The sequence below is a fragment of the Arachis hypogaea genome, chromosome 17 (genome assembly GCF_003086295.3).
Source record: "Arachis hypogaea cultivar Tifrunner chromosome 17, arahy.Tifrunner.gnm2.J5K5, whole genome shotgun sequence".
Classification (NCBI taxonomy): Eukaryota; Viridiplantae; Streptophyta; class Magnoliopsida; order Fabales; family Fabaceae; genus Arachis; species Arachis hypogaea.
The window spans coordinates 9917655-9933337 of record NC_092052.1 but is presented as its reverse complement, the minus strand read 5'-3'; the positions used below and the strand labels follow the sequence as shown (position 1 = coordinate 9933337).

General features: G+C 38.8%; 2 protein-coding genes across 2 annotated transcripts; both read right to left on the bottom strand.

Annotated features, from left to right (window-relative positions):
• Positions 1-6219: 6219 nt before the first annotated feature.
• LOC140180480 (uncharacterized) lies at positions 6220-6792 on the bottom strand. Its single transcript, XM_072221674.1, has one exon. It carries the CDS (start codon positions 6790-6792, stop codon positions 6220-6222), a length of 573 nt encoding a protein of 190 aa, XP_072077775.1.
• A 2158-nt stretch (positions 6793-8950) lies between these two features.
• Positions 8951-9808, bottom strand: LOC112762753 (uncharacterized). The gene has a single exon (XM_025808600.1). It carries the CDS (start codon positions 9806-9808, stop codon positions 8951-8953), a length of 858 nt encoding a protein of 285 aa, XP_025664385.1.
• Between the last annotated feature and the right edge of the window lie 5875 nt (positions 9809-15683).

The following is a 15683-nucleotide window of genomic DNA, read 5'->3' as shown; positions in this document are numbered from 1 at the left end:
TTGATCTAAATTCATAAACTTATCATGTTACCTACTAATTAGGACTACTAAATGTGTATTGTGATATTAATGTGTCATGTTAACAAATTTTGATGATGTCATTAGTAACAGAAGTGACGGAAGAATTAATAAAGTAATTAATTTAAAATCTTTGAAAGACAAATTTGATTAAAAAAATATTTCAAGAACTAATTTAGAGAAGAATGAGTAATCTTTCAAAAACTAATTTGACCATTTATTCAATATTTTTGACATCCAGTATAAAAATACCATTGTTACTCATTAATTATATATTTAAATTATTTTTTAATTAATAAAACAAACGAATTCATGTATAGTTGTTTAAAAAAAAAATACTAATATCAAAAAAATATTTATATAAAACGAGGTATACTTAATGAGATTATTTCATGAAAAGATACTGTAGTAGAAGTTTTCCGTAATTAATAAGATGTTTAAAAATTTTAAAACATTGATTTTGGCCAAAACAAATAGCATGCTTTTTGGTTCCAAAGCAAGATGTTTATACATATATATTCAGATAGGTTCTTACAAAAATTTTGCATTAGACATGTAAGTCTCTAAAATTTTTTATTATGTTAAAATTTTTGAACTTTATAAAAGTAAAAATATAAATTTTTATCTTACTCACACCTGTTATTTTAAGTTAAAAAAATAAGTCCTATAAAATATGACAGAAATATTTATATATTTTATGAATTTTATCGTAATAAAAATTTTAAAGACAGAAATATTGGATGTAAAATTCTTTAAAGATCTATTTTAATATATATACTTTTTTATTTAACTGAATTGTGAATCAAGAGCTACTTGAATATTTGATAACATTTAGAAAAAAATAAACAAAAATAGTCGTAACAAACACAACATCTAACTGCAACTAAAAGTGGTTGGTTAGTTAGTTAGAATTAACAAGAAAACAGGCAAGTAGTTAAGGGTTGAATAAGTGATGATTTCACCCAAGAGGCGGCTAATTACTAATTAAATATTAAAAGATTTTTCTACCTTTAAGAATTAGCTTATTTTAAAGAATAATTTGCATTAAGAATCGATACCAAAAAAGAATGCTCACCAAAAAAAAAAAAAGAAAAAGAAAAAAAAAAGAAAATGATGACAAAAATAATATTTTCTTGCTGATATTTTGTTAAGGTAAACAGCCAAACACTACTGTTACGATGCGTAACCGGAGAATAGTGGGCTGGATTTGTTGGGTTGGTCCAATCGTCTGAAGGAGGAAGACTTCGACTGGGTTAGTGCCTGAGAGCTTCCGCCCGACTTGTATGTATGAGTGAATGGGGGTGGTACCTGTAAAGACACTCTGATGCCTAAGTCAGCAAGGGTCTACGCAAGTTTAGAGAGTATTGGAACTTAGAGATACCTGAGGGTATCAATGTATTTATAATGGTGAACCAATAACCACCGTTGTTGGATAACCGTCCCTTTATCTTAGGGAAGTTGAGATATGGCTCCCGGAAGAGGGTTGAGAGATTTTAGGGGCGGTTACTTATTTGAATAAGCGTTATTTTCCAGCTAATCTTCGCTCCCGACTTCCTTAGAGCAAGTCGTCGTTAGATCCGACTTCTTGACAGAAGGTCGGTCTCGAGTGAAGGCCAATATTTGGATTGGGCCTTTTTATGTAGACATGGGCCTTAGTGTTGGGTAAGGGTATGAACAGTATCCCTACTCGAATACAATCTCTTTTTCTTAAGAGTTGGATTCAAGTATTTTAACTAGGGCCTATAGCCGACGTAATTTTTAAAACCGACGTGATTCAAAAAACTTCAACAGCCGCGTCTAATCAAACGTCGCGTCCGTTTAGGGGTTTCGTATTTACACGTAGGGAGCGGTTACATTAGTAACGGCGCATATCTTTAATGATAGTCTCGTTTTACTCTTTTGTCCCTGTTGCATTTATAAATACTTTTCTCTCTCTTTCCTCTGTTCTTTTCGTTTTCTGAGTTTTCTTGCCTGCAATCCTTACTCCTTCCAAAGAGAAGCTTTTTTTCTTCTTTCTTGATGTACTCTGCTGTTGTTCTTGCTCGTCGTTACCTCTATACAAAGGTTAGCCCTTTTCTTTCTCCTCTTTATTGTTGAATGCTCTAATATGCACTTTTAGAGGAGTTTTGTGCGATAGTAATGAGTTTGTTAGCAGACCCAGTGATTTTCTTTGAGAAACTGCTTTTGGCCTTATAGAGACCCTATTTTTTATTCTTTCCATTTTTTCTTTGTAGGTCTCGTTGTCTTTTTAACAAACTATAAGAGATGTCTTTCTTTGAGTCCCTTTCGCTGTGGATGGATGATACCGTTCTTGGGGAGGAACCCTTAGTGGACACATATTATATCACCGACCTCTGTACTCACCATAGGATCTGTTGCTCTGATGCTGATGAACCAAAGTATGAGTTGGCTACCCCAGGTCCTGAAGACCGGGTGTGTTTTGAGAGCGTTGCTGATGATGACCTTCATTTCTTTTTTATGTATGAGAGTCTTTTTACCCGTCTGGGGGTGTTTCTGCCTTTTTCTGATTTTGAGGTAGAGGTTCTGAATTACTGCTGAGTTTCTCCCACCCAGCTTCACCCCAATTTCAGGGGTTTTATGAAAATTTACCAACTTATAAGTCGAGGGTTGGATTTTCCGACGTCTTTAAGGGGGCAAAATAATAAACATCAGTGGATTTCTTTCCGAGCCATTCAAGGTCGGAAAGTTTTCTCCATCTTTGATGAGTCTTTCCATGATTTTAAGAACTTCTTTGTTAAGGTCCTAGCCGTGGAGGGTCACCATCCCTTCTTCCTTTATGATAATTCTTCTCCCTGCTTCCTTTTATATTGGTTGGAGGCCTCTCTGGTAGAGAAATACGGCCTGGATGATTTGGATGAAGTAGAGGAGGCTGTTGTGGGGTTCTTCCGATAAGTTTGGGGAAGAGCCCCTTATTTGGATACAAAAAAGTTTCTTCAGGGGTCTCCAAATTTTGTACGAACCCAATTAGGTAGCTTTACTGTTACTTTTGACATTCTCCGACTTGTAACTAGCTGTCTCCGACTTGTAACTAGCTGTTTCCGATTTGTAGTAGTCTAACTTTTTTTGTTTCCTTCTTTTCAGAGATGGTGAAGAAAGGTTCCAGTGCCTCGTATCAGAAGGTTCAGGATGCAAAAAGGAGGTCTCGTGCTTGGGTTGATGCTACCAGGGCTGCCGGTACTCTTCCCCCTCCTCCTCGTGATTTGGGGACCTCTTCTCGTCCTCTTATGGTAACTTCTACTTTTGCCTTTTCTCTTCCTTCTCATATCCTTCCTACCCGATCTTCCCCTTAGAAGCGCAAGACTTCAGGTGCTTCTTCCAAAGAATTTGATGGTCCTCAATTCGTTCGGAATCACATCTTTCCCCATATTAATATGGATGATGTTTTCGTTCGAAACCATCTTAATATCCTGGTTCAGGGGAGTGTTCGAGCAGCTGGGGTATGCACAAAACTCCTTGATATCTTTGAGAAGAATCCCCTAAGCTCTTTGGGCTCTACCCAAAAAGTTGAGGAGCTGGAGGGAAGGATTCTTTTTTATCAGGAGGAAGAGAATAGGATTTTGGAGGAAGTTGCTGATTTAAAGGAGGAGAGGTCCCAACTTCAAGATAGGGAGAAGAAATTAATGGCCCAGTGTGCCATGGCGGAGGAGATGAAGGAGAAGGCGGAGCAAAACTACGTCAGAGTCTTCACCGACAACATCGATCTTCAGCGGGAGTTGGAGAAGGGTAGGGAGGCTTATCAGGATCTGGAAGATTCCGTGGCGGAAAGCTCGGAGGAAGCTTGGAGGATCTTTAAGGAAAAGGTCGAAGTTATCGTTCCTGGCCTAGACCTTTCTCTTCTGGATCCTGATAAGATTGTGGTGGATGGTGCTATCATTTCTCCTTCCCGCCCTGAGACGGATTTTGAGCTGAAGACCCGTGGGCAGAGACTTGAAGAATCTCCTCTTCGTGAGGATCAACAAGATGGGTCTCAGCCAACGTCTTCAGGCGTTTCGACTCCTGTTGCTGATGAGACTGTTCCGTCCTCCCCTGTTGCTGACCCGACTTCTATGCCTTCTGGTGGTGCTGACCTTCCTGCTAATTGAGATTTGGCTATTGAGGCTCGGCCTGTGGGCCCCTTGTTTTTAAACAATTTAATATTCTGTTGTTGTGGTGGTTTGCTTCTGACATTTCCTGGCCCTTCGTGGCCGTAAACAAAATTTTGCTTAAAAAATACCCTTTTTTGGATAAGGGTTTAGGATATTTTTGGTGTGTGCATGCTTTAGGTTTTAAAAAACCTTTTTGATCTTTTTTCTTTGAAAAATCTTTTTTTTTTCTTGGCTGACTGTCTTTTGTCTAAGTTATTTTGAATTTTTCAAAGACTTGGGATAACCTCTGCCTTTGATTTTTTTTTTTATGGATTTTCTTATCTCTTTTGTATTCCCTATACTCAATTTTTGTTTTATTGAGCTTCTTTAACTTAGGCTATTTTTGCGATGCATTTCCATGCTTCTCGGTTTTGCCGACTTGTAAGTCGATAATGCTTCCGAGTTATTATGATCTACTTTTATAATCTCTTTACACCGACTTGTACCTCGTCGTTTTATCCTGACGACCTTATAGGTCGGTTCATGGGATTTTTACGTTTTGTCGAGCTTAAGTCGGCGCGTTTCGTAGAAAGAATGATAATAACATAAAAAGAATTTATAAAGAGATATGGAGAAAAAAGATTTTTACTTATTCACAAAGGTACTTTTTGCTACTAAGGGGTTTGACAAATTGTTGCCCCTTAGCCCCCATTTTGATGCCTCGTTAAAAACCCCCTTCAAGAAAACCATTTCTTTGGGAAAAAATCATGAAGTCGGAAAAAGAGTACATCAGAGAATGGGGTTCGCTTTTAACTATAATACATCTTCATATTACAAGCATGCCACGACCTGGGTAGCTCGGTGCCATTTAAGTCGGTCACCTTATAGTAGCCTTTTCCTATGACCTCGCTAATTTTGTATAGTCCTTTCCACTTATCAATAAGCTTTCCATCCCCAGATTTGTTGACTTTAATGTCATTTCTAATCAAAACCAAGTCGTCTGGGGTGAAACTTCTTCGAATGACCCTTTTGTTATATCTGTTTGTCATCCTTTGTTTCAATGCTGCTTCTCTTATCTGGGCTTGTTCCCGGACTTCATGGAGTAACTCGAGTTCTTTTTTGTGCCCCTGTACGTCACCGACCTCATCGTAGAAGCTCATCCTTGGACTTTGCTCATTGATTTCAACTGGTATCATGGCTTCTATGCCATAAGCAAGTCGGAAGGGTGTTTCTTCTGTGGCAGATTGAGGCGTAGTCCGATAAGCCCATAATACTTGGGGCAGTTCTTCAGCCCAGGCTCCTTTTGCATCTTGCAACCTTTTCTTCAACCCTACCAGTATAACTTTGTTGGCTGCCTCGACTTATCCATTTGCTTGTGGATGTTCTACCAAGGTGAACTGATGCTTGATCTTCATACTGGCTACCAGGTTTCTAAAGGTGGAGTCGGTGAACTGAGTGCCATTATCAGTGGTGATGGAGTAGGTGACCCATACCTTGTGATAATGTTCTTGTAGAGGAATTTCCGACTTCTCTGGGCGGTGATGGTGGCTAATGGCTCTGCTTCGATCCATTTTGTAAAGTAGTATACTCCCGCTATTAAGTATTTTACTTGTCCAGGCGCTTGGAAAAAGGGTCCCAATAGGTCCAATCCCCATTTAGCAAAAGGCCATGGAGAAGTTATACTTATGAGCTCCTCGGGGGGAGCGACATGAAAGTTTGCATGCATTTGGCATGGCTAACACTTCTTCACGAACTCGGTGGCATCTTTCTGCAAAGTCGGCCAGTAGAACCCGGCTCGGATGATTTTCCTAGCGAGGGACCTTGCTCTGAGATGATTCCCGCAGATACCATTGTGGACCTCTTCTAAGACTTCAGTCATCTTTGCGGTCGGGACGCACTTCAGTAATGGTGTTGATATCCCCCTTTTATAGAGGATATTTTTCACTAAGGTGTAATTTTGTACTTCCCTCCGGATTTTCTTAGCCTCCTTTTCCCCTTTGGGTAGGATGTCGAATTTCAGATATTCGACTAGTGGGTTCATCCATCCGAGGTCCAATCCGGATATTTCAAGGACATCTTGTTTGACTTCTGCCTTTGAGACAGAGAGTTTCTTGAATCAGGCTTTTATTATTCCCTCTGGCTTGGTTCTTGCTAGCTTGGAGAGGGAGTCTGCTCTGCTGTTGAGATCTCGAGTTATGTGTTTGACCTCGATCTCAGCAAATCGTCCAAGGTGCTCCAAGGTTTTGTTTAAGTACCTCCTCATGTTGGGGTCTTTAGCCTGATATTCTCCAGTTATTTGGGAGGTCACCACCTGAAAGTCGCTAAATACGACTACTTTTGTTGCACCGACTTCTTCCACCAGCTTTAACCCTGCAATCAAGGCTTCATATTCTGCCTGCTTGTTAGAAGCTGGAAAGTCAAATTTGAGGGAGACTTCTATTTGCGTTACCCCTTGGTTGACTATTATTATGCCTGCACCACTTCCGACTTTATTGGAGGATCCATCCACGTATAGCTCCCATGTCGTGGGGGCTTCCTTTTGGTCCCCTACGTATTCTGCCACGAAGTTGGTGAGGTATTGGGCTTTTATTGCCGTTCGAGTTTCGTACTTGAGGTCGAACTTGGATAGCTCTATAGCCCATTGAACCATTCTTCCCGCAATATCTGTTTTCTGAAGGATTTGCTTCATGGGCTGGTTCGTTCGAACTCTTATGGTGTGTGCTTGAAAATAAGGTCGTAGTCTCCAAGAGGCTACTATTAAGGCATATGCAAACTTCTCAAGTTTTTTATACCTTAATTCAGGGCCTTGTAAGACTTTGCTGGTGAAGTATACAGGATGCTGCCCGACCACGTCTTCTCGTATTAGAGCTGATGCTACAGCTTTGTCTGCTACGGATAAATACAGGACGAGTTCTTCCCTAACTTTAGGCCGGGACAGGATGGGATGTTGGCTTAAGAACCTTTTGAATTTATGAAATGCTTCTTCGCACTCAGGAGTCCATTCAAACTGGCATCCTTTTCTTAGTAGAGAGAAGAGTGGTAGGGATCTTAGTGCTGATCTTGCTAAGAACCTGGAGAGTGCGGCAAGTCGGCCGTTCAGCTGCTGGACCTCCTTTAAGCAAGTCGGGCTTTTCTAGGACTGTTTTACACTTGTCGGGATTGTCTTCGATTCCCCTTTGTGTAAGCATGTATCCTAGAAACTTTCCTGCCTCCACCGTGAAGGTGCATTTTGCAGGATTTAGTCTCATCCCATGCATCCTTATAGTACTGAAAACTTGCAAAAGGTCAGCCAGGAGGTCGGTCTCATCCTTGGTTCTTACTAGCATGTCGTCTACGTAGACTTCAATCAATCCCCCAAGGTAAGGTGCGAACACCTTATTCATTAGCCTTTGATATGTGGCCCCAGTATTTTTCAGCCCAAAGGGCATGACCACATAGCAATAGTTTGCCCTAGGCGTGATGAATGATGTTTTTTCTCGATCCGGCTTATACATCGGGATTTGATTGTACCCCGAGTATGCATCCATGAACGACAAGTACTGATACCCTGAGCTAGAGTCTACCAGGGTATCATTGCTTGGAAGTGGATATGGGTCTTTGGGACACGCCTTGTTCAGGTTGGTGCAATCGACACACATCCTCCACTTGCCGTTTTGTTTTTTGACTAGCACTACATTTGCCAGCCGTGCTGGATATTTGATCTCTTTGATGAAGCCAGCTTCTAGGAGGTCTTGTACTTGCTCTTCTACAATTTGAGCTCGCTCTGGTTTGAGCTTCCGTCTTCTTTGATGAACAGGTCGCGACCCGGGGTATACTGATAGCTTATGCGACATGAGTTCGGGATCTATCCCAGGCATGTCGGAGGCTTTCCAGGCGAAGAGGTTGGAATTCTCTTGTAGGAGCTTTATAAGCTTCTACTTCAAATCTTCTTTTAGATTAGCTCCTATGTTGGTATTTTTTCCTTCCTCTATTCCGACCTATACCTCTTCATTCTTTCCCCCTGTTGTGGTCGCCGCTCCTCCTTAGCTCTGACTCCTCCAAGCTCTATTGTGTGCACCTCCTTGCCTTTTCATCTCAGGTTCAAGCTTTCATTGTAGCATTTCCTTGCCAATTTCTGGTCTCCCCTAATGGTTGCTATTCCCTCTGATATCGGGAATTTCATGCAAAGATGGGGAGTGGATACCACTGCTTCGAGCCGATTTAGGGTAGTTCTGTCGATTAGGGCATTGTAGGTTGACCCCACGTCGATGACTATGAAGTCGATGCTCAGAGTTTTAGATTTTGCCCATTTTTCAAAAGTTGTATGAAGGGGTATGAATCTTAGTAGTTTTATTGGTGTATCCCCCAGCTCATACAGGGTGTCAGGGTAAGCTCTTAATTTCTTTTCATCCAATCCCAACTTATCAAATACTGGTTTGAAGAGGATGTCGGCCGAGCTCCCCTGATCTATCAGGGTTCTGTGAAGATGGGCGTTGGCAAGGATCATAGTTATCACCACTGGATCATCATGTCCATGAATGATTCTTTGCCCATCTTCTTTGGTAAAAGAAATAGTTGGTAGGTCGAGAGCTTTGCCTCCGATCTGGTAGACTTCCTTCAGGTGTCTCTTGCGAGATGACTTTCTGATGCCACCTCCGCCAAATCCTCCCGAGATCATGTGTATATGTCTTTCTGGGGTTTGTGGTGGTGGATCTCTTCGGTCCTCGTCATCTCGCTTCCTTTTTCCATGACGGTCTGACCTTTTCATGAGATATCTATCAAGCCGACCTTCTCTGGTCAGCTTTTCTATCACATTTTTGAGGTCATAACAATCATTCGTTGAGTGACCATATATCTTATGATGGTTCTCACAGTAGTCGCCACGACTCTACCCCCCCCCCCTTTTTATTTTTGATAGGCCTAGGGGGTGGTAGCCTTTTAGTATGGCAAGTTTCCCTGTAGACATCAACTAGCGAAACTCGTAGAGGAGTATAAGAGTGATATCTCTTAGGCCTTTCGGGGCCGACTTCCTCTTTTTTCTTGGGCTCTCTTTCTTTCTCTTTTGATGAGTGAGAGTGCCCAGATCGCCAGCTCGGCTCTTGAAGTCTGGTGTTTTCCTCCATGTTGATGTACTTCTCAACTCTCTCCTGTATATCACTTAGGGAGGTCGAGTGCCTTTTCGATATGGATTGGGAGAAGGGACCTTCTAGAAGTCCATTTATTAGGCCCATAATCACTGCCTCCGTGGGCAGGTCTTGGGTCTCCAAGCGCGCTTTATTGAACCTCTCTATGTAGTCTCTCAAAGGTTCTCCGACCTCCTGTTTTACTCCCAGGAGGCTTAGTGCGTGCTTTACTTTGTCCTTCTGGATGGAGAATCGCATCAGGAACTTTCGCCAGAGGTCGTCGAAACTGGTGACCGACCTCGAAGGAAGACTATCGAACCACTTCATCACTGCTTTTGTCAAGGTTGTCGGGAAAGTCTTGCAGCGAGTAGCATCAGAGGCGTCGGCTAGGTACATCCGACTTTTAAAATTACTCAAATGATACTTTGGGTCAGTGGTTTCATCGTTGAGATCTATGTCAGGGCTTTTAAAGTTCCTTGGAAATTTTTCCCTCATAATGTCATTGCTGAATGGATCTATCTCGTTCCTCAAGTTTCTCTCCACGCACCTCTCGCTGTCATTCCAACTCTTGCTCCAACTGTTCCAGGTGCCCTTGGTGACCATGGAACAATCCCATGAAATCACCTGCATGGGGTTGTCCCTCCTTTCCTGATTCGCGCCCTTCAGAGGAGTTTGCCTTTGGGTTTTTCAACCCTGAGGTGCCTTCTCTATGTTGATTGGTCACCTCTTGATGAAGGTCAATGTCTTCATTGTTGTTTCCCACGTCCTGATTTTCCTGCTCGGAATCGGACGCTATGTGGCCATCTTCATGCGAGTCATCCGCTATTACTGGTTGATCTCTCGGGTCCCCGGCAACGGTGCCAATGTTACGATGGGTAACCGGAGAATAGTGGGCTGGATTCGTTGGGTTGGCCCAATCGTCTGAAGGAGGAAGACTTCGACTGGGTTAGCGCCTGAGAGCTTCCACCCGACTTGTATGTATGAGTGAATGGGGTAGTACCTGCAAAGACACTCCGATGCCTAACTCAGCAAGGGTCTAAGCAAGTTTAGAGAGTATTGGAACTTAGAGATACCTGAGGGTGTCAGTGTATTTATAGTGGTGAACCAATAACCACCGTTGGAGTAGTTCCACCTTTTAAGGTGGATAACCGTCCCTTTATCTTAGGGAAGTTGAGATATGACTCCTAGAAGTGGGTTGAGAAATTTTAGGGGCGATTACTTATTTGAATAAACTTTATCTACCAGCTAATCTTCGCTCCTGACTTCCTTAGAGCAAGTCGTCGCTAGATCCGACTTCTTGACAGAAAATCGGTGTCGAGTAAAGGCCAATATTTAGATTGGACCTTTTATATAGACATATATCTTAGTGTTGGAATAGGGTATGAACAACTACCTTCCGCTTTCCTACCCTTTGAGGACTTGCATCATGCATTGAATGAGTTGAGGGCTTGAGGCAATAGTTCTAGTTAAAAGCTGATCAGTTTGAGTTACAAATAAAAGTTGGTTTACCTTTGTCTTTAACTTATTGTAAGATAAAATTCAAATAAATACATGTGTTTTCCTGTTTTTTTATCAGTATGATTAGAATACGTATTTTATAAAAGGATTATCAATATAATATAAAATATTATGTGTACCTCAATAATAAGAGAGATTTGAACTTAGACTAGATTTCAATATTTTGATTTTTTGGATGAACCATTCAGCACAATTTGTGCAGTTGAATTCTCCATTTATTTATTTATTTATTTTGAATTAGGCTTGCTTACTAAATAAACAATTTTTGAACCTGTTTTAGTAATATAAAGAAAATATTAAAAAATTATTAGAATTTATTATTTTTTATCATTATTATTACTCATCAACTCAATTTTTTTAATTTAATAATCCAACAATATACTTTAACCTATACTTTTATTATTGATGGTTAATTGATAACCAAAAATAATAAATCATGATAATCCTCTAACATTTCTCATAAAAAAAAGGGATAAGTACTTTTTTCGTCCCCAAGGTCTGGGGTCAAAATCGATTTCGTCCCTAGCCTTTTTTTTTTGTTAAAATCATCCTCAACGTTTAAAAACGCTTTAAAATCGTCCTTTTCTATTTTTTTGGACCAAATTACCCTTAACTATTAATAAAAAAAAAAAAAGAAAAACCCACCCCCACCCCCACCCCCACCCCATCAGATCTCTTCGTTTCTCTCCTCCCCCCCACACAATTTTCCTTTCCTCCTACACCCACCCCCACCCTCACTCCATCACCCCCAACCCGCAGCCGCCCCGTGTCCAGCCCTCCGCCGCCGCCCCCGCGTCCAGTCCCACGCCGCCGCCCGCGTCCAGCTCCACGCCGCCCCGCGTCCAGCCCCACGCCGCCCCGCGTCCAGCCCCACGCCGCCGCCCCGCGTCCAGCCCCCGCCGCCGCCCCTGCGTCCAGCTCCACGCCGCCCCGCGTCCAGCCCCTCGTCGCCGCCCCGCGTCCAGCCCGCCGTCGCCCCTGCGTCCAGCCCCCCGCCGCCCCTGTTTTTCTGTTTTTGATTTCTGCCTTCTGCTGCTTCTTATTCTTTTCTTCTTTTTCTGTGGTTTTTGATGAAATTTGTTGTTGTTGATGAAATTTGTTGTTGGTGAAATTTAAACTTCTAAATTTTTGATGAAATTTGTTGTTGTTGATGAAATCTGATGATGATGATGATGATGATGATGATGATGATGATGATGACCGAGTGGGGTGAGGGGTGGGAGGGGGGAGTTACGGTGAGGGGGTACGGTGAGGGTGGGGGGTGAGGTGAGGGGGGGTTACGGTGAGGGTGGGGGATGAGGTGAGAGGGTGAGGGGGAGGCAGTGAGGGGTGGGGGGTGAGGTGAGGCGGTGAGGGGAGGCGGTGAGGAGTGGAGGGTGAGGGGTGAGGGGTGGGGGTGGGGGTTACCGGAAGGGTGAGGGAGTGGTGGTGGTGGTGGTGGTGGTAGGAGAATGATGATGATGAGGGTAATTTGGTCCAAAAAAATAGAAAAGGACGATTTTAAAGCGTTTTTAAACGTTGAGGATGATTTTAACAAAAAAAAAAGGCTAGGGACGAAATCAATTTTGACTCCAGACTTTGGGGACGAAAAAAGTACTTATCCCTAAAAAAAATATGTTAAAAGACTTAAAACTCTTAATTTACTTATTCGATCATTTAACATTTAGTCTTTAGAAGAAAAAAAATCTTTAAAAGAACAAAAATACTATGATATTCATTTATGATTGAACCATAAAATAATCTACGAAACTAAATTTTAAATTTAATGATTTATAAATGTTAAGTCAAGATTTGATTTAATACCTTGTGATAACAAACATAATTAATTATTTCCTATTATAACTAACTATTATGGTGAGCAAGGTAGAAATCAATCAAAAATAACCAATCAAACAAGCTAGAATTGTATAAACCAGCAATATTAATGAAAATATCATTAAGATAATATCAAGCTTATTTTTAAAAAATGTTGTACTATCAATACGCTTCAAGATCAAATTCATGAGTGATTGGATAGCTGTTGCACATTACAATCAAGCTAAACAAGGAAAGGATTCTATTCAAAGTCAACAGCTAAAAGCATTGATATGTGCAACCACTAAAAAAGAAAATTATTCCAACTAACATTGAAGAAGAGATATGAAACTTTATATATTGATAAATCATTTAAGGAAGAAGGCAACTAATTCATGCATATTTAATGATCGCACAAACAACTTTTTTATTTTCTTGTTATCTGAGTGTGTTCTTATTTATTTATTTTTTTTTGTCTAGATTCAAGGTGATGCAAAAGCACGAGTAGAGATGATCAATAGCTAAAGGAATTTTGATAACCATCCTAATACTTTGATCAAAGACATCTTTAGATGAAGAAAGAAAAATTAGACTATTTTTTTTGTGAATATTTATAGGAAAGGTAATAATTGTGCTGATTGTCACATGCGTCAAAAATATAAATTTAAACTTAAAATTTTACTTTTGGGACACTCTTCTTAGAAAGGTGCTTAGATTACTATTAGATGTAAGGTTCTGAAAATTGGACTGATCATCCAATCACTCTAACTACTAATTTATTGGTTTACTGGTTCAATCGTAGTCTAATAAAAAAATTTATTTTATAATAAAATAATAAATAAATTATAAATAAATATCCTAAAATATAATTATAATCTAATATAAATTTTAAAATATTTTTCAAATTTAGAACACTACATCAACCAAAATGTAACATAAAATTTGATCTAATCAATTATATCACTATTGAACTCATTAAGATAGTCACAAAAAACAAAAAAAAAAAGTTATTGATCGAATTAACCAAACCAATAACAAATATTCGATTGAATTAAAAACAATAAGTATAAAAGTACAACAATTCGAAATACAAATAAATACTTATTATCATCAAATATTTATTAATTGATACTATCATCTATAATCGAAATTATAAATTATAAAATGTATTAATAATTTTTGAGTTTATCAATTTAAATAAAAGCTCATTAAATTAAAAGACGAATTAATTTAATTGAGTTAATTCAATTCATATATTTTTCCATTAAACTAAAAGAAACTAGGAATGGGGAGAGAAAGGCTCCCAATGCTTCATCTGAAACAAGGCATTGCCTCTTGCATTAGATAGGTGCATTTGCAGATTTTCAAGTGTTTCGTTTAGCAGGTGAGCACAATTAGAAATAAGTTAACCTCATCCGAAATAGTGGCCTCAGTGATATTGTGGATACCATAAGAATTATCCAGTTCTTATTGACATTTGAGTTTTATTAGACATGCTTTTTATTCATCCAGTATAACAGTTAGTAACATGATAATTGATATAATGGAAGTTCAAAGGTAAAACGATTGACCCCAATTTTTTACCAGTCCTGCTATATATACAAGCATTTTTGACATATAAGTTCATACAAGTTAATCCTAATCCAACAAAACTCATTTACATAATGTGTGCGTAAAATCACGCCGTTCCTCTTCCAACATTTGTATATCGCATTCCTCTTCCTTTTCCTCCTTCTCTTCCGCCTCCTTTTTCTCCTTCTTTGTGTTTCTCCTTCTTTTTTTTCGCGTATTTCATCCTCATCGTCGTTCTTTTTATTACTATTGTTGTTGCTGCATTTTTTTACCTCCTCCTCTTTCTATTGATTTTCTAATATTATATATTTTTTCTTCTTTATTTGATTTTTTTCTCCTAAGAAAAATTATAAGAATACGAAATAAGAAGATGAAGAAGATGAGGAGGATGGAAAAAAAGGGTTTTGAATTATGCAGAACTTATCAGAATAAAAATACACCGAAATATTTTCAAAATACACCGCAATATTTAAATTTCAACGTACACCGAAACGAGAATGGAACATATTCATCACAATAACAATTCAGATTCAGAACTCAAACACTGAAATTTTGCTATAAATGTACAAAAATATTTTCTTTAATCCATTTTTTATTTTTTCTCCTTATTTCTTTCTTTCTTTTAGTTGAATGAATGTGGGTTCATCGTCTTTCAAGTAACTTTATAGCATTATGTGTCTCTTCTTCTTTGTTTGATCTTTTTTTGTTTTTATTCTTGTTAAGAGAGTAAAATAAGAAGAAACTTGGGAAGGTAAAATAAAAAAAAAAAGATGAATAAGAAAAAAAACGATGATGATGATGAAGAGGAAGAGGAAGAGTTTTGATTTATGTAGAACTTATCAAAATAAAAATACATTGAAAGAGTTCCAAAATACACTGCAAGATTTTCAAGATACACTGAAAGTTTTCCAAAATATACCGAAATGAGAATAGAACAGATTCATCACAATAACAATTCAGATTCAGAACTCCTACATTAAAATTTTGCTACAAATGCACAAAAATATTTTCTTTAATGCATTTTTTTCATCTTCTTTTTTTTTTCTTTTAGTTGAATGAATGTAGGTTCATCTTCTTCCAAGTAATTTTACAGTATTATGTGTTTCTTCTTCTTCTTTGTTTGATTTTTTTTATTTTTATTATTGTTAAGAGAATAAAACAAGAAGAAACTTGAGAAGGTAAAACAAGAAAAAAAATATGATGATAATGATAAAGAAGAAGAAGCAGCAGCAGAAGATGAGGAGGAGAAAGAGAAAGAATTTTGAATTATGCAAAACTTATCCGAATAAAAATACACCGAAATATTTTTAAAATAAATACACCTCAATATTTTCAACGTACATCGAAACGAGAATGGAACAGATTCATCACAATAACAATTCAGATTCAGAACTTACATCAAAATTTCGCTACAAATGCACAAAAAAATTTCTTTAATTTTGAATCAGGCAACGTCATCAATATGGCCAAAATTCTACAATAACGATAACAACGATACGTATAAAAAGAAGAAGATAATGACGATGACTATAACGATGATGATCATGATGATGAAGATGATAGAGGAGAAGGAGGAAAAGGAATGAGAAGAAGA

Excerpts from the sequence above, each read along its gene's own strand:
- LOC140180480 (XM_072221674.1), bottom strand. The coding sequence starts at position 6,792 with ATGAAGCAAATCCTTCAGAAAACAGATATTGCGGGAAGAATGGTTCAA.
- LOC112762753 (XM_025808600.1), bottom strand. The coding sequence starts at position 9,808 with ATGGTCACCAAGGGCACCTGGAACAGTTGGAGCAAGAGTTGGAATGAC.